Source organism: Zeugodacus cucurbitae, chromosome 2 (assembly GCF_028554725.1).
Source record: "Zeugodacus cucurbitae isolate PBARC_wt_2022May chromosome 2, idZeuCucr1.2, whole genome shotgun sequence".
Lineage (NCBI taxonomy): Eukaryota > Metazoa > Arthropoda > Insecta > Diptera > Tephritidae > Zeugodacus > Zeugodacus cucurbitae.
Window position 1 is genome coordinate 36,634,082 of NC_071667.1, and position 19,675 is coordinate 36,653,756.

Consider the following 19,675-nt stretch of genomic DNA (forward strand, 5'->3'; position numbering starts at 1 on the left):
ATGTATTATATTTATGGTTTTAAGCTATTTAAAGACAGAAAAGTTAATGCTTTTGTGTTCTAATATATTTGTTTAAATAATAAAAAAACTAAAATGAATAAATGAGCCCAAAAATTCATGTTTCATGAAAAAATTAAATACATTCTTAAAATGTTAGGCTACAGAGTTCTCACTGGGTATACATTATTTCGTGCTCACCTATACAGTCACAATTCCTCTCGTGCCGACCACTGGTCTACAATGTGCTATAGTGCTGGCTACTAGTTGCTGAGCGCAAGTCGAGATGTAAGATTTCTTGCAAAATCTCATGACAGTTCCTGCACAGTCGTCCAGGGAATAGAAGTTTTTTTCCACAAACTGACACAGCGTTGTTTCATATTGATAGCATTTGGTTATTATGTGCTACTTCTAAAATAATTTAACTTTTAAATAATAATCTTAGGTATAGGAACTGTACAAAATTTAACTCACCTTGGTATTCACGTTTGATGTACGTAAGAAAAAAAAGGTACACTTATTTCCGAATAAACGTTATAATAATTTATTAAGTTTAAAATTGATTATTTTATACAATAATTTACGAATTATTTATGTTAGTTTACAAAGTGGTTGGATATAATGGTTGTTAATTGTTGATATATGTATATATATATAGCGGATGCCAAGTAACTGAAAATCGGGATATTGCGAACACGGAGGTGCGATGCGATCGACGTTGTATCGAAAAGAAAGTGCTGTGGTATGCTTTCTCTTCCTTTTTGTTGAAATTTGTATGTGTGTGTGTGTTAACGTGTAGTGTTCTCTGAAATTTGGCAACGATTGTTGGACGGGCACTCCTGCGTTGCGTGTGTAGTTCTCAGGCAATTCAGGCGGTACCCGTGGGCCTGTGCAACCTGCTGGCGTTGCAGTGGTGGCATACCTTTAAAAATTCCGCAGTGCGATAGCCGATGCGGGCGGCGACATAGTGGGCATCGAATACGCTGCGGATCCGCTGGTAGTGCGGGTGATGCTGGTGTTGATGCCGAGCCATTGCCCGGGGCCGTTGGCGCGGTGATGCCTGTCGTTGGCGGAGGTACGGCGGTTGAAATGGTGGTCCGGCGTGCTGCGATTGGGGTAGCTCCAGAGCGCGGAGTGGGAACAACCGAACGCATGGTTGGCGTTGATGGTAATGCCATTTCTACGTCCATATTGCTCTGTATAGAAAAATTGTTATATTAGTTATATGTATTGTGGAGTCCACAATAATATGCCACGTTATGTGGCATGCATAGATTGTTATTTCTTATCGGACATTTATGTTAGGTTTTATGGCGTTTTTTGATGTTCGAGTTTTCGGTTGTAAGCGGTTTATCTGTTTTAACGATTTATTAATTAACATTCGGTTTTCGATTATATTTAAGTTTCTTTATCTTCGGCGGTTGGCAGAAAGCATAATTTGACGAGCGGTCTGGTTAGCGTTCCGGTTTGGGTGCGGAGATCAACTACTCGAACATGACCGTCGGAGCTGTAGTGAAGCTGCTTTATGCGTCCAAGTCGCCATTCCGAAGGTGGGAGACAATCGTCTTGTATAAGGACACAATCTCCAAGTTTTGGTTCTTTTCCTTGAACTTTCCACCGGTATCTCTTGTGGAAGTCCTTTATATAGTCTTCCTTCCATTTACGGCTGAAATCATGATGGAGAATTTTATTTCGTTCCCATATCTTTAAAAGGATAGCGACTCCACGCGACTCAGGTATGGCCAGAATGGGTGCTCCTTTGAGAAAATGCCCTGGGGTTAAGGCTGTGAAGTCGGAGGGATCTTGCGAGAGTGGTGAGATAGGTCTAGAGTTAAGTACGGCTTCGATACAAGCGAGTAGTGTGTTAAACTCCTCATAATTGTACTTATGGTTACCTGCCGTTTTCTTTAAATGGGATTTGAAGCTTTTTACTGCTGATTCCCAGAGTCCGCCCATGTGTGGAGAACATGGGGGTATGAATTGCCAATCGATCCCTTGGGGTGCATATTTTTTGATAATTTCAGGGGCTACTTCTTGGCTGAATTGTAAAAACTCCCTTTCCGTGGCTCTTTGAGCTCCAACAAAGTTTTTTCCATTGTCGCTCATAATTTTTAAAGGAAATCCGCGTCGTCCGACAAATCGTGCAAATGCTGTGAGAAAAGCTGCAGTAGTCAGATCCGAACATAGCTCTAGGTGTACTGCCTTTGTCGTAAAACATACAAAGACAGCCACATACCCTTTTCTAAATGAGGAAGACCTTAACATCCTTAGGCCTTTATCTGGAAAGGTCCAGCACAATCAACCCCAGTGATGGTAAAGGGTAGAGCATAATTGCAGCGTTCAGGTGGTAAAGCTGCCCTGATCTGCGTACGCATCTTGTGCTTGTATATAGTACACGGTTTACACATGAAGATGATTTTTTTAATTTGTGGCTTTAGTCGCGGTATATAAAATTCTTGCCGGACCATTTGTTGCATCAAGCGATGCTCACCATGCAGTGTGAGCTGATGGAGATATATCAGAAATAAATGGGTAAAACGGGATTTCTCTGGAATAATAATGGGGTGTCGTTCATTATAACTAAGGCTGGAGTTTGCTAGTCTTCCATTTGACCTTATTATTCCATTAGCGTCCAGGTATGGGTTAAGGACGAGAAGTGAACTTCCCTTTTCGAGAGGTCGTTTTTCAAGTAGCTTTGATTTCTCTCGACTGAAATAGCGAGTTTGGGTATATAAGATAAGACTGACCTTGGCATGTTGTAAGACGGAATGAGTTAGTTGTGCGCAATGATCACATGATATTCCCTTAATTTTTTGTTTAATTCTTTGGATAAATTTATGGATGTAAGCGACTACCCTTAGTACTCTAGGGAATGATGAAAATCGATGGAGAATATCATCCTCTTCGGGAATGATATGAAAATTTTAAATTTTCCGACTTTCCGGCGGAATTATATTCCGAGCAGGAGATTTTGGCCAGAATTCTTGTGATTCTGTTAGCCAAGTAGGACCGTTCCACCAGAGTGTAGTGCTGGTGAGGTGAAGTGGTTTGCAACCTCTTGTGCCAAGATCCGCTGGGTTATCTGCACTTGCAACATGTTGCCATTTTGCTGGGCCAACTAAGTCTAATATTTGAGATATGCGGTTAGAGACATATGTCTTCCAAGTATAGGGTGGTTTTTCTAACCATGCTAGAACTATTTCTGAGTCTGACCGAAGATATATTTTGTGATCGTTTAATTTGAGATGAGTTTGAACTATGGCAATTAATTTTGCTAACAGAAGAGCACCATTCAGTGCGAGCCGTGGCAGGCTTAGTGTCTTCAAAGGTGCAACTTTGGCTTTGGCTACCAAAAGATGTGAAGATATTTTGCTATCGTACTGAGTTCGTACGTAGACCGTTGCACAATTTGCTTTTTCAGAGGCGTCACAGAAACCGTGTAATTCTACATTAATGTCAGGGGTGAAGTTAACCCATCGAGGGATTCGAATTTCTTATATGGTGTGTAAGTTGTTAGCAAATTGAACCCATTTTGTTAAGCGCATAGGTTTTACCTGTTCATCCCATTCAGTGCCATCTTGCCACAATTCTAGAATGAGTATTTTAGCTTGAATCATTATTGGCGAAAGCCATCCTGCGGGGTCGAAAAGTTTTGCCTCCGAGGAAAGTATTTGGCGTTTGGTTATGGCGGACATTGCAGATATTGACTCAATTGTATATGATAATTGATCTGTTAACGCATTCCATTGAATCCCTAGTGTTTTTGTTGTACTAGCCTTTTCAAATTTAAGGAAGTCTGTATCTAATAAGTATTCCTTTTTTATATCTTTTATTATTTCGGGGTGGTTTGATGTAATTTTCTTTAGGGGAAAACCTGCTGAATTAAGTGCTTTGATCACTTGAGATAGTGATTCGCACGCTAATGGGATACTGTGGCTACCTGATAGTATGTCGTCCACGTATGCTTGTGTTTGCAACACAGAAGATGCTAGGGGCAAATTTGTTTCGCATGTTTTTGCAACTTCATGTAATGTCCTAATGGCTAAATAAGGTGCGCAATTGATGCCAAAGGTAACTGTTTTAAGTTTGTAGTCGCTAATTGGACTATTAATTGCATTGCGGAAGACAATGCGTTGGAAATCTTGGTCATCTTCATGTACCATAATTTGCCTGTACATTTTTTTAACGTCTCCGTTAAAAACGTATTTAAACATGCGCCAATTTAGTATTAGCAACATGAGGTCAGGTTGTAATGTTGGCCCTGTGTATAATACGTCATTGAGTGATTTGCCTGAGCTTGTACATTTTGAGGCATTGAAAACCACTCGTACTTTCGTTGTGATTTTATCTGGTCTTATTACCCCATGATGTGGAAGGTAAAAAGACAAATATCTACCTTTGGAAATTTTCTCATATGATACAGTCTCTTCCATATGATTGAGGTCAAGATATTCCTCCATCACATTATCATATGCTGATTTAAGCTCACTTTTCTTTATCGGCTTTTTTCCATGCTTAGGAATTGCTGGACTGCTGATATTCTAGAGTGGTCAAGAGCTATGGTTTCTGGAAAGGTGGGTTTGAATGGGAGTCGCACAACATAACGACCATGTTCGTTTCTTGTTTTTGTGGACTTGTAGTAGGCTTCGCATGCCTGGTCTTCTTCTGAAAGTTGAGTGATTTGAGGTAATTCTTCTACTTCCCAGAATTTTTTAAGTTGGTTATTTAAATATTCGTTTGTGATTTTTTCCACTTGTGTTGTAAAAGAATTTATTTTTTCAGTGACTTGGCCACTTATAATCCACCCAAAGATTGTATTTTGGGCTAACAATTTATAGGAGATTTTCTCAATACCTTCAAGAATTATTTGAGGTATTAAGTCACTGCCTAATAATATGTCGATTTGGGATGGCGTATGACAGTTGGGATCTGCTAACTTGAGATGTGAGCATTTTTCCCAGTGTTTTTTAGTAACTTCATAGCTTGGAAGCAAATTTGTAAGTTGCGGTAGAACGATGGCTTGCGCATCTATTCTAATATCCGCACTTGGAGATACTATGGTGATTGGGCATATTTTGTTGGAATTTTGAATAATTCTCCCGCCCATTCCCGAGATTTGAAAGTTAGAATGTTTATTGGCAGTTTGAGCCGATTTTGAACCTTTGAAGATATAAAGGATCTTTGAGAGCCTTGATCTATTAGTGCTCTTAGTTTGAATAAATCACCCTTATGTTCAATGGTGATGACCGCAGTGGGTAAAAGAATTTTGCTTTCATTTTCTGAATGAAGCGCTTGAATTTTTGCTGCTTTAGAGCAAGATGGTTGTTCTTCCCTTTTTTCGGGATTTGATGTTTCGGGATTATTTGATGTGGTCGTAGCGACTAACCCCGTGGTTTCTTTAAATTGATTTTGCTTCATATTTTGAAAATTGTTAATATGAAGCAACGAGTGATGTCTTCTTTGGCAATATACACAATTGAATTTGCTTTCACAGTCTTTTGTCATATGATTGTTTGACAGACAGTATTTGCAAAGTTTGTGTTGCCGAACAAGATTGTTTCTATCTGACGCGGGTAATTTTTTGAATCTCTCGCAAGATCTTAACTTATGACCTCCTTTACAGAGTTCACACAACGATTGCCGTTGATTATTTTGATTTGACACGAAGGAATGACTTTTATTAACATGTCTGTTGTATTGAATATTATTGCTGGCTTGAGGTTTAAACGAGGTTTTACTCGACTCATTTTGAAGACTAGTTACATTCATATTTTGGCTGCCCATTCGCTCAGCTATCTCGTACTGAGCAGCGAGAAATTTTTTCATTTGCTCCCATGTGGGCATTGCTCTTCTATCGTCAAGTGGTTGTTCCCATCGTAGTAACGCAGCCTGAGGGAGTTTTTCTGCACAGATAGTTACTATCATATGGTCCCAATATTCTACGGGGGAATTTTGTGTTTTTAACACTGACAGGCAATAAGGCACTGTCGAGTAAAATTTTTGAAATTCCTGGCTGGTTTCTTGTTTAATTTTTGGGTAATGTAATATAGTTTTTATGGGATTTTCTATCATAACCCTTTTATTTTCATATCTTTGAACTAGTGCTTCCCAAGCCAGCTTAAAATTATCACCATTTATATCGAATTGCTTGACGATAATGCCTGCTTCCCCTTGTGTTTTGTACCTTAGTTGGAATAGCTTTTGTGCTTCTGCAAGTCTAGGATGGTTTATGTAAAGGGATGTGAACATGTCCCGGAAGGACGACCATTGTTCATAACATCCAGTAAAAACTTCAGTATCACAAGTTGGTACATTTAGATACATGCCTTTATCTAGGTCTTCTTTTGTTGTTGTGACTACTCTGGGAGAGGGAGTAGTGGCGCTATTTGGCCTTAATACATTTAACTGATCGCTTATCATTCCCTTTATTATTTCTTTCTGACCACGGCAATTATTTAATTTGGCTGTCGCCGAAGCTTTTATGTTTTCTGGGATTTCAGCGTCGTCAGGATCAATTACTGTATCGTACGCTGCCAGAAGGCGTGCCCATATTTCGTGGACACTTTCGAGTTTTACTTTTAAAACCGATTCCGTGGTGTCAGCAATAGGGGAAGCTTTGAATTGCGTGCAATAGTTTATAAAAGTAGCACTTTCAGTGATGAATCTTGAAAGTAAAGGATCTTTTGATTTTTTTTTTGTTTTACACTCTGCTTTGAGCGTGTAGCTTCTGCAGGTGTGCTTTGTGGTTTATCTTCATCAGCCATTTTCGGAATTTGTAAAAATTGACTTGATTTAGATTCTTTTGAGTCTGTGCTCAATTAGAAGTGAAAATTTGATAGGTTTTCAGTGTTAACTGATAAATCTCGAAAACCGAAACTCTTTTTGGTAAATTAGAGTTATTAAAATTATTAAATTTGCTAAAATACGCGTTAATCGTTTATGTTGACCGCACGTTTGTATTTACTTGCGATTTTATATTTATATTATATATTACGGACTTATCCGTATGTCCTTGTATATTAGCGCTCGTAAAAGAGGTAAAGAAGGTCAGTAACCTTTGTACATATATGTGCCTATTTATGTGCATATGATATGCCTAATTGGTTGGTATACAATCCTGCTAGTTTTTGTAATACAAAGAACAAGGGGTATTGTTGTAATAATATTTGCCTATACGGGCATAAATTGTTTATATATGTACTAATTAATATATTATCACTATTACTAATTTATATGTATATTTTGTATTTAAACCGAATTTCTATGTTTTTTTCAAATAGTATTTGCCGCACCGCTTTGTTTTAAGAAAATTATATGCTCGCGTTTTTTTCTAAGTTCTAGATTTATTAAAATTTTTATATTGGATATACCCGGATGTAGGGTGCATTACCGCGTAGGCAACGAATACCGTATATATGTTTGAGTATATACGTATACTTATATTAGCGTGATAAGAAGAGAGCGAGAAAAGAAAAGTGAAAATTTGCAGGTAATTGACCTCTGCACATGTGAATATATATAAGTTAATGCGTTTCAAGCTATTAATATTTGTTTGAATGTTTGTTTATGTATATAATGAATATTTGACATATGTTTTTGATAAGTGAATATGTAAATATGTATGTTTGAAATTATTCTCTTTTTTTGCAATGGATTCTTTGTGCCTTTTGCTTACTTATTTTATGCAATTCTGCTTACTGTTTGAAGAAACAGAAGGGGTATTGCTTGAAAGTTTTGCAAGTAAATACTTGAATATAATTTGTTGATAGGTTGGTTTGATAGGTGTGTTTGTGTACACAAGGGTAAGCATGTAAGGCAGTAATTTGCTTATGTATTTATTTATACATATTGATGATATATTTTTAAACTGTTTTTAGTTCCCGTTTAGGTGTTATTCAAACGGATTGTATAGGTTTTATATTTGTTAAAACCATATGATATCATACATATTTACATATAAATAAAGAAATGCAAACGACTTACTTTGTCTCGCCTCAATGGGATTTTGGGAGAAAGTATGTGTTTGTATTATTTTTGGGGTTTTGTCCTCAGTTTTTTTTTTTTCAATATACATTTATTTACTGAATCTGCTCTTTAAAGCCTAACAATAAGTTATAAAATCTTAAAACTAACTAAAAACTAGACAAGCTCAACCAGGTGATTGAGTTGTTTTGGTGAAACGTTGCTCTTTAGTGTGCTGGCATATCTCTTCTTTTTAGACGTGATTGATTACAGGATTGTATTAAAGCATTAGCCAATGGGTTTGGGTGATCACGGAGTTTAGATATATATTTCAATCTGCTGTCCTCAACTTCTTTCTTCACCATTGGGATACCAAGATCTTTATGGATATTCTCATTGCGCATGTACCATGGTGAGCACGTGATTGTTCTAAGCATTTTCGATTGGAACCTTTGTATTATATCGATATTTGTTGCACAGGTCGTACCCCACAGTTGAATGCCGTACATCCAAATCGGCTTTATGACCGCATTGTATAAAAGTACTATGTTGTCTAGGCTAAGTTTAGAGTTTTTATTTATAATCCAATTTAAATTTGCAGCTCTTATCTTCATGCATGTTATTTTACTAGATATATGTTTTCTCCACGTAAGCCTTCTATCTAGGTGAATACCAAGATAGGTAACTTCATTCGCTTGGGGCACCAAAATATTGTTCATTTTTACTGCCGGACACATTTTTGGTCTTAGAGAAAATGTAACGTGCTAACACTTTTGTTCATTCACATTTATACGCCAGTTGGCTAGCCATTCTTCGACAGATCTTAAGTGCTCCGCTAATATTCTTGATGCTATAATGTGGCATTTGTTACGGCTCACTAAAGCTGTGTCATCCGCGAAAGTTGATGTCAAAACATTATTAGCTGTTGGGAGATCAGCAGTATATATGATGTACAGAGTTGGAGCTAAAACACTGCCTTGTGGTACACCAGCCCTTATTTGTCGTTCATCAGATATGAAGTCTCCCACTTTAACCGTAAATTGTCTATTATTTAAATAAGACTCCAATATTTTATACAATTCTAAAGGTAGAATGTTTTTAATCTTATACAAAAGCCCTTCATGCCACACCTTATCAAATGCCTGAGCAACGTCTAGAAATATAGCTGAACAGTACTCTCTGTGCTCAAATGCTTTTCTTATTTCGTTAGTTATTCTATTTACTTGCTCTATCCTGCTATGTTTTGCACGAAACCCGAATTGATGCGCTGGTATTACATTATTTTCGTGGAGGAAAGGAGACATCTTTGATAGTAACACCTTTTCAAATATTTTAGAACGGCAGGGTAGAAGACTGATTGGTCTGTATGAAGACGGCTGTGTCAGGTCTTTCCCAGGTTTATCTATCAGGATAATCTGCGACTTTTTCCATGAAATCGGATAGTATCCAAAACTAAAAATCGCATTAAAGAGCAAAGAGAGCACCTCTACAGCAATATTTGGTAACTCTATTAGCATTTTTGGGGTGATATTATCATGTCCTGGCGACTTTTTTTGATTTAGTTCTTTTATGATGCAATTAATTTCAAAAGGTGAAGTCTTAAAAGACTCGAGCGACTCATTTGCTGTGTTAGGTAAGATTGACAACATAAAGTTGTTCTTTGGGCAATTAGGTTGAAATACCTTTTCCAGGTGATTTGCAAAACAATTAGCCTTTTCCTCGTCACTTCGAGCCCAATTTCCACCCAAGTCTCGTATTGGCATGTTGGAGTCGACTGGAGGCTTCATGGACTTTTGGGCTTTCCACAGGGAATTTTGCTTTCTTGAGTTTGGACATAGCTTCTTTATATATATTTCGTTGTTGAATTCTTCCTCGCGTTTAAGCGCTTTCTTTAATTTTCGTACAGCAGATTTCAATTGAAGCTGAGTGGAAGGGGTGCGATTTATCTGCCATTCTCGTCTAGCACGCCTTTTTTCATTTACAAGCTTTTCTATTTCTCTGTTAGTGGTTTTTTCGGAGACCAAGTGGCTTATAGTTTTTGTTTGGTGTTGCTAAGACAGCTGCGTTAGTTATTATATCATTAAGTTCTCTTATGCTTTCGTCAATATCTCTTCCTGTATTTATTTTGTACTCACTATTAATGTGGCTACTCACATATTTCTTATATTTTAACCAGTTCGTTTTATAAGATGTTAGACCCACTTTTGGATCAACGAATATGGGTTGTTCACACAACTTTATTAGTATTCACCTGTACTCAGAAAGATAAGTCTGTACATGTATCAGCTGTCACAAGCGATCTATCTATATTTTTGATTACTGCGAAATCAATTAGATCTGGTATTTTGTTACGATCACTGGGCCAATATGTCGGCTTGCCAGGAGATATTATATCAAGATTATTGTGCTTATTCATAATTGTGTTGTACAGCTGTCTTCCTTTAGGGTTAATTAGACGTGAGCCCCAGTACGAGTGTTTTGCATTGTAATCTCCACCTGCTAGGAATCTATGACCTAGCTTTCCAAAAAAGTCTTTAAATTCACCATCTGTAATTTTAAAACGAGGTGGACAGTATATAGCAGTTAGATTTAAATCACAACCCCGATTTTTTAATGATATTGTTGTAGCTTGTAACTGGGCTGTAGCATGATATTCTAGAGCATAGTGGTTAAGCCGATTTCTAACCAATACTGCCGTTCCACCGTGCGCTTTTCTATCCGTGTGATTTGTAACATAGCGTCTAAATCCGGGTATATTGAAGTTATTTTTGTTTGTCAGATGAGTTTCTGATATTAGCATTACATTTATATTTTTTTCAGAGAGAAATCTAATAATCTCTAGTTTATGTTGGTTAACACCGTTAGCATTCCATATACAGATATTTAGTACGCTCAGTTTTTACTTAATAAAGTTTGCAGCATTTGGTTTTGCGATTTTATTAAATCTTGTATCATATTTTGCATAGTAGACATAAATTGCGTCATACATTGCGTAAGATTTATAATCATGGTTTCAATACCACCATTCGAGGGATTTTGCGGTGGTTGCATTTGTACATTGTTGCCTTTTACAACATTGGCATAGCTCCCTTGTACAGTATTATTTTTAATATTACTAGGTTTTGGAATATGGTCTGTGATATCTATAATGTCATTACGTGGAGTATGTAACATTTGGTTACGACGTGCTTGAATTCCCTGTGACAGCTTCAATTTTAAATCTTTATAAATAGGACAACCCCTGTAGTTGGCAGTGTGATTTCCTCCACAATTGCTGCATTTTTTATTTAAATTCTCTTTCTTAGTGGTGCATTTGGAGGTGGAATGTAAATCTCCACATATCACACAAACACTGCGTAGACTGCAATAGGATTTGGTATCGCCATATTCTTGACAATTGGTGCATTGTACCGGACCATTTCTTTTGTGTGGTTCTTCAACGGTTACTCTACGGTGCAGCAAATATTTTAAATTGTATATTGTAGGATCATGATTTGAGGGCATGCACCTGGAATGTCCGGACCCTTAATTGGGAAGGTGCCTCTACCCAGCTGGTTGATGTCCTCATACGACTCAAGGCTGACATCACCGCCATCCAAGAAGTGCGATGGACGGGACAAGGACGGAAGAAGGTGGGTCCTTGTGACATCTACATGCGATTTTAACGCCAGGGTGGGTAAAGAAGGTGTCTTTGGCACAACAGTCGGAAAATTCAGCCTCCATGACGAAACATCGCCAAACGGCCTGAGGCTGATCGACTTCGCTGGGGCCCGAAATATGGTCGTCTGTAGTACCAGATTCCAGCATAAGAAAATACATCAAGCTACTTGGCTGTCTCCTGATCGAAACACGCGGAACCAAATCGATCACATTGATAGACGGAAGACATGTCTCCTGTGTTTTAGACGTGCGTGCGCTCCGAGGACCTAATATAGACTCGGACCATTATCTGGTCGCAGCGAAGATACGCACCCGCCTCTGTGCAGCAAAGAACGCCCGTCAACAAACACAAGGATGGTTCGACGTCGAAAAGCTGCAATCGCAACAGACAGCCACGAAATACTCTACTCGACTTGCACTCCTGCTCTCTGAGAGCACTCATCAGCATCTCGGTATAAGGGAACTGTGGAACGGCATCTCAAACTCACTGCGTACCGCTGCAGCCGAAACAATTGGTTTTCGGCAACGACAAAAAACAAGCTGGTACGATGAGGAGTGCCGTCTCGCAGCGGAGAGAAAACAGACTGCCTACCTCGCAACGTTGCAAACAACCACAACACGTGCGGGATGGGATAGATACCGAGACCTGAAGAGGGAAGCGAGACGCATTTGCAGACAAAAAAAGAAAGAGGCCGAAATGCGTGAGTACGAAGAGCTTGAGAAGCTGGCACACAGAGGGAATGCTCGAAAATGTTATGAAAAAATGAAGCGACTTTACGAAGGTTTCAAGACCGGAGCATCCTCATGTAGAGACCAAGGTGGTAATCTGGTAACCGATGTCCAGGGCATACTGGGATTATGGAGGGAACACTTCTCCGACCTGCTGAATGGCAGTAAGAGTACAACATCAGGAGATGGCGAACCCGATCCCCCAATCGATGACGATGGAACAGATGTTCCATTACCCGACCATGAAGAAATTCGAATAGCAATTACCCGCTTGAAGAACAACAAAGCAGCGGGGGCCGATAGATTACCGGCAGAACTATTCAAATACGGCGGCGAAGAACTGATAAGGTGCATGCATCAGCTTCTTTGCATAATATGGTCGGAAGAAAGCATGCCTGACGATTGGAATCTCAGTGTGCTCTGCCCAATCCATAAAAAGGGAGATCCCACAATCTGCGCCAATTACCGTAGGATCAGACTCCTAAATATCGCATACAAGGTTCTATCGAGCGTATTGTGTGAAAGACTAAAGCCCACCGTCAACAAACTGATTGGACCTTATCAGTGTGGCTTTAGACCTGGAAAATCAACAACCGACCAGATATGCACCATGCGCCAAATTTTGGAGAAGACCCGTGAAAAGAGGATCGACACACACCACCTTTTTGTCGATTTTAAAGCTGCTTTCGACAGCACGAAAAGGAGTTGCCTTTACGCCGCGATGTCTGAATTTGGTATCCCCGCAAAACTAATACGGCTGTGTAAATTGACGTTGAGCAACACCAAATCATGATTGGGAAGGACCTCTCCGAGCCGTTCGATACCAAACGAGGTTTCAGACAAGGTGACTCACTATCGTGCGACTTCTTTAACCCGATGCTGGAAAAAATTATAAGAGCTGCAGAGCTAAACCGAGAAGGTACAATCTTCTACAAGAGTGTACAGCTACTGGCGTACGCCGATGAAATTGATATCATCGGAAGCAACAACCGCGCCGTTTGTTCTGCTTTTTCCCGCATGGATAAGGAGGCGAAGCGAATGGGTCTGGAGGTGAATGAGGGCAAGACGAAATATCTCCTGTCATCAAACAAACAGTCGGCGCATTCGCGTCTTGGCTCCCACGTCACTGTTGACAGTCATAACTTCGAGGTCGTAGATAATTTCGTATACCTGGGAACCAGCATCAACAACACGAACAATGTCAGCCTCGAAATCCAGCGCAGAATAACTCTTGCCAACAGGTGCTACTTTGGACTGAGTAGGCAATTGAACAGTAAAGTCCTCTCTCGACGAACCAAAATCAAGCTCTACAAGTCGCTTATCATTCCCGTCCTGCTTTACGGTGCAGAAGCTTGGACGATGTCAACATCAGATGAGACGACACTAGGAGTTTTCGAGAGGAAAATTTTGCGTAAGATTTATGGTCCTCAGAACATTGGCAACGGCGAATACCGCAGACGATGGAACGATGAGCTGTACGAGTTATACGACGACATTGACATAGTTCAGCGAATAAAAAGACAGCGTCTACGCTGGCTAGGTCATGTTGTCCGAATGGACGAAAACACTCCAGCCCTGAAAGTGTTCGATGCAGTACCCGCCGGAGGAAGCCGAGGAAGGGGAAGGCCTCCACTCCGTTGGAGTGACCAGGTGGAGAGCGACCTGGTTACACTTGGGATCTCCAACTGGCGCCGAACTGCGAAGGAGAGAGAGAGGTGGCGCACTATCCTCGATTCGGCTATAACCGGCTAAACGGTTGCAACGCCAATCACATACATACATACATATTGGATGCACTTCGTTCTTTCTAAGCTGGTTAGAATTCGGCATCAGTTCAATTCTAAACATGGGTTGTGGTACTTTATTTCTGTTAAAGATGTTTACAACAGTTTTAACTTCAAAGCCACATTCTTCAAGGGCTTCTTTGACTTCGCTAGAATCTACGGAAGACTCTATACCTTTAATTACAATAACTAGGCCTTTAGAACTCTTCAGCTGATAAGAATAATAGTTCTAATTTTTGTTTGACAAATATTTAACTATGTCCATGAAACTTTTCTCAGTGTACGACTGTATTTTAGTCTCATCTATATTGCCCTTTTTCAAAGGCACTATATGAAAATTATTAGTACCTACAATTTCACTCAATTTAGCAACAAGTGCATTTGAGCTACGCTCCCGCAAATATATTGGCGGCGGTTTAGCATTCGCGACTGTGGTGGTACCCTTAGCATCGTCGTCCGAACCTTTGCTTAATAAAGCAAATTTGTTGCCATTTAATACCTCAGGTTTGTTTTTGATTGGCTTGTCGCCTTAAAATTTTTTAGGATTGACCGCTAACTTTGAAGGACTTAACTTTCTTTTTACATTGATGTAGCGGTCAATGCCAATCTGCACAGATAAACCTTTTTTTATTGGTACATTCTCACCTTGCGCTATGTTTTTCTTCGCTGTCTGATCATTTGCTGGTACCTGCGAATTTGTTGGTGTATTCTTGTTTGTTGCTGGCCCTTGTTGACTGCCGTTCTCTGCTGACTTTGCTGTTTGTAAGCTCTGCTTTGGCTCGGTTGGTCGCTGTGATGGGTCATCCTTCTCACCGTTGCCTTTTTTGTTGGTAGGTTTTGCAGGCTCGACAAAACTAAAGTAGGCATTCAGAGAATGCCTACGGCTTTGTTGGTCAGGCTGCGCTGCGCTCATATTTTTGAGAATTTGTTTACTTCTCACTAATAATAGTTATTATTTTTTTGTTTTGATTAATTGTACACTGTTTATTATTATGATTATTTTATGTTTTGGTTATCCCGTTCGGCGTTATTGCCTAACACTTGCTTTAATGCACTTTTTTAGTTATTTGTTTATTTTGTTTTTTGTAATTCCGAAAGTTTTCACGGAGCGCATCAATAACATGTCCGTTTAATTTGAAAGCCACGGTGAATCGCTGAGCTTTTGTTTCAGTTTCCTCCTGTGTTTAATGTTCTCTGACTTCTATTTCCTCCTGTGTTTAATGCTCTTTGTTTATCCTGTTTCCTCCTTTTTTGAATGTTCCTTATGATCCCGTTTCCTCCTTTGTAGATTGTTCCGGTACGCCTTATTTTGTATATTAGTTCGCGCCCGATTTGAGTTTTTATTTTTTGATATTTTTAATGTTAAATCGCGCCCGATTTATATTTTAGATTTTAATTTCGCGCGCGTTTGAATTTTTTTTGCAGATTATTATTTTATTTTATTTATTTATTATTATTATTATTTATTTTTTTTTTCACAGCACTGTATTATCTTTATTGTATTTTGTTGTTTTTTATATGTATGTGGTCTGTTGTCTAGCAGCACTTAGTAAAATCTTATTATTTTGTGTACTTATTATTATTATTTTTATTTTATTTTTTTAATATATGTAAATTTTTATGCTTTTAGCACTTGACTTTTTATAATATATTTAACCTTTATTTTATATGTTTGAACTTTTCTTTATTTTTTGTCACAGTGTATATTCTATGTACATATGTATGTACTATATCTTTTCTTGGGTCACTGCACTTGCTGCTTCACTAAACCGGTTTTTATATTTTTTGTTGTTAGTGTTTAAATATGATTTTGTCACTTGTTTAGTTTTTTATTACACACTTTTTCGCGTATAATTTTTTTTTTTTTTGAATATTGTTTCGAACACTTTATTATTCTTATTGGATATATAGTATTATCCACTGTGCCTTTCTTTACGGCTCGAAGGACCATGTACAAAATTTAACTCACCTTGGTATTCACGTTTGATGTACGTAAGAAAAAAAGGTACACTTATTTCCGAATAAACGTTATAATAATTTATTAAGTTATAAATTGATTATTTTATACAATAATTTACGAATTATTTATGTATTTATGTTGAAAAATGTTATGATAAATGTATGTATAGTGAGTGATGTTAGTTTACAAAGTGGTTGTATATAATGGTTGTTAAATGTTGATATATATATATATATATATATAGCGGATGCCAAGTAACTGAAAATCGGGTTATTGCGAACACGGAGGTGCGATGCGATCGACGTTGTATCGAAAAGAAAGTGCTGTGGTATGCTTTCTCTTCCTTTTTGTTGAAATTTGTATGTGTGTGTGTGTTAACGTGTAGTGTTCTCTGGCGTGATGAGGTGATTGAGCTTTTTCTAAGTGGTGAATTGCTATGAGTGTGCTTTTCGGTTTGACTCATTTAGCCAGGAACCTTAACTAAGAAATAAAATAGATTGTTGTTATGATAGACTTTGAACTTATACTATGTTTACATATAACGAGATTATCTCCATTAACGAGCTTAACTCGATAATCTGTAATTAAGAAACGAGATTTCTCATACAAAATTCCTCTCTTGATAATCCGAGATTTTAAAATTATCTCGTTTTATACAGAAGAGGAGAAATGTCAAATGAAAATGTAAAGCAAAATGGCCGACAGCGTGGAAAAGAGGTTGGTAAATATACTTATAATAAAACATTAATTTACAATATATTTAAATCTATAAATTTTTCAGAAAGAAGAGATCCAAGTGGAACAAAGAAGTTGAACTTCTCCTGAGCTTGTCGACGGAAAAATTGCCACAGTTACGAGGTGTTAAACGAAATTCACATGTCTATAAAGACACGTCTTTGAAAATGACCGCCAAAGGTTTTATATATTCCGCGAATGAAATTCGTGTGAAAATACACAATTTTACAAATAAATACAGGTAAGTTTATTTAATATTCATCTTTATTTAATATTCATATACATAAATGTTTTCAAAAATATACCTATTTACAGAGATGAGAAGAAAATTGTTGGTCCCACTGGTGGCAGCCCTTCGACTATTATACTAAAATTAATGGCATTCTCGGAAGCTAAAAAAGTTTCAATTTAGAAACATTGGTGGAAGAGAGCACAGGTTAGTAAAACAAAATAGGAATTTTAATAGTTTGTATTTATTTTTATAAACTTTTATTTATTACAGTTTACGAAGTTGTGGAGTGTGCGCTCTCCCAAAATAACTCTTCCATAGATTAGCAAGAAGAATTTCCGCCTTTAGTCGAGGAACCTGTAAAGAAAATGACAAATGCATCAGTTAGCATTCAATACGAGTTTTTGGATGTATTCCAGGCTTCGAATACCAAAATACAGGCTGAAACTGAAGCAATTAAGGAGGATGGCAGGGAGGCCATACAAATTTAAAGAGAGAGAAATTTCATCCTCGAAAAATTTCTGGAAGTTTTTAAACAAAGCATATAAACTTGTAGCTGTGTCAATTTTTTTTCTTTCTAGTCCAGGAGAAGTTCAACATCTTTCTGTTTGATGTAATGTTTTAAATGTTTAATTGTTCTGCTAATGTATTATTTAGTTTGTGAATTGAATTGTTTTGTTAATGTTAATTTGTTAATTAACTTTTGGTCTTTTGTTTCGTTATAGTGTAACAATATGTGATATAACAAGTAAGGAAAGGCTAAGTTCGGGTGCAACCGAACATTTTATACTCTCGCAATTTATTGATGTAATTTTATAAAGATAACACAATTCGACCCATATATTCGGTATAAAGTTCATATATAAATAGTATATGGGAACTGAGGTAATTCCTGAACCGTTTTCACCACCAAGATATAATATATCGAAAACTATACGCCCACTTAATTTTATATTATCTATAATTAGGTATATGGGATCTGGGGGAAGTTATGACCCGATTTTAACCACTTTTGGTACATAGACAAAATGTGATAAGAAAAAAATTCAGAGGGAATGAAACATTAAAATATCTGAGAGATTTACCTATATTTTCAATGAAAAATGATTCTTAGGCACCGAGTTCTTCATGTTCGATATCAGGGGCCATGAAAAGTCACGGTCCGATTTTGACAATTTTTCCACAAGTGATGTCACAGCTCAAATACAGTATTTGTGTAAAGTTTTATTACGATTTCTTAATTGGTTCTTAATGTATATATTATAAAGTGAACGAATCCGAAGAATTCTAAATTTAGTTATATAGGAAGTAGGCGTGGTTGTGAACTGATTTAGCCCATATTCCACGCGTGTCATCAGGGTGTCAAGAAAGTGTTATATACCGTATTTCATTGAAATCGATCGAGTAGTTCTTGAGATATTTTTTTTTGACCCATAAGTGGGCGACGCCACGCCCATTTTCCATTTTGTAAAAAAATCTCGCATTGAGTGTGAGCTTTCAAAGAGTACGGACGTGTTTAATGCGCTCCGTGAAAACTTTCATAATAAATTAATAATAAAAGCAAAACAAAAAAAATAAACAACCAATAACTTGTGTATTCGAAATTCGAAATCAAAACACAAAACATAAACAAAACAAATTAGTTTAAAATAACAATAAATAACAAACAACATATAAAAGTGAACAAAACAAACAAATAAAAAAAAACAAATATGAGCGCTAGCGCTGCGCAGTCTCAACAGCAAGGTCGTAGGCATTCTCTGAACGCCTACTTCAGCTTTGTTGAGCCTGCAAAATCTGCTCTCTCAAATAAACAATCAAACGGTGAGAAAGATGAGTCATCGAAGCGCTCAGCCGAGCAGCAGAAGGGATCAGCAGAAACTGAAAAAAACAGCAAGTGCGCAACAACAAATCAGCAGGCAACATCAACCAAGCAGGTATCAGCAAACGAGCGGACAACAATGGAAAAAACAATGCAAGGTGAGCATGTACCGAAGAGAAAAGTACAATCTGTACAGACTGGCATTGACCGCTACGTCAACATAAAAAGGAAATCAAGTCCTATCAAGACAGCGGTTAATGCCAAAAAGTTTCAACCCGCCACGCTTAATACAAATAAGCCTGGAAATTTAAATGGCAACAGATTTGCCATACTAAGCAATGGTTTGGACGACGATGCGAAGGGTGCCACCACAGTCGCGAATGCTAAGCCGCCGCCAATATATTTACGTGAGCGTAGCTCAAATGCACTTGTTGATAAACTCAGTGAAATTGTAGGTACCAACAATTTTCATATCGTGCCTTTGAAAAAAGGCAAGATTGATGAAACTAAAATACAATCCTACACTGAGAAAAGTTTTATGGATATAGTAAAATTTTTGTCAAATAACAACAAGAATTATTATTCTTATCAACTGAAGAGCTCTAAAGGCCTAGTTGTTGTTGTAAAAGGCATTGAGTCTTCGGTAGAATCTAATGATATCAAAGAAGCCCTTGAAGAATGCGGCTTTGGAATTAAAAATGTGGTAAATATCTTCAATAGAAATAAAGTACCACAACCAATGTTTAAAATTGAATTGTTGCCAAACTCTAATCCAATAAAAAAGAATGAAACACACC

The 19,675-nt window shown here is 37.7% G+C and overlaps 2 protein-coding genes across 10 annotated transcripts in view; one reads left to right on the top strand and one right to left on the bottom strand.

Moving 5' to 3' along the window:
- Positions 1-19,675, top strand: part of LOC105219969 (uncharacterized) — an 833,969-nt gene that overhangs the window by 666,241 nt on the left and 148,053 nt on the right. The window lies entirely within an intron of this gene.
- LOC128919893 (uncharacterized) lies at positions 553-15,060 on the bottom strand. The gene is made up of 2 exons (XM_054225516.1): positions 14,778-15,060; positions 553-1,193 (listed from the first exon to the last, which is right to left on the bottom strand). The coding sequence occupies exons 1-2, from the start codon at positions 15,043-15,045 to the stop codon at positions 922-924; spliced, it is 540 nt and encodes a 179-aa protein (XP_054081491.1). The 5' UTR covers positions 15,046-15,060; the 3' UTR covers positions 553-921.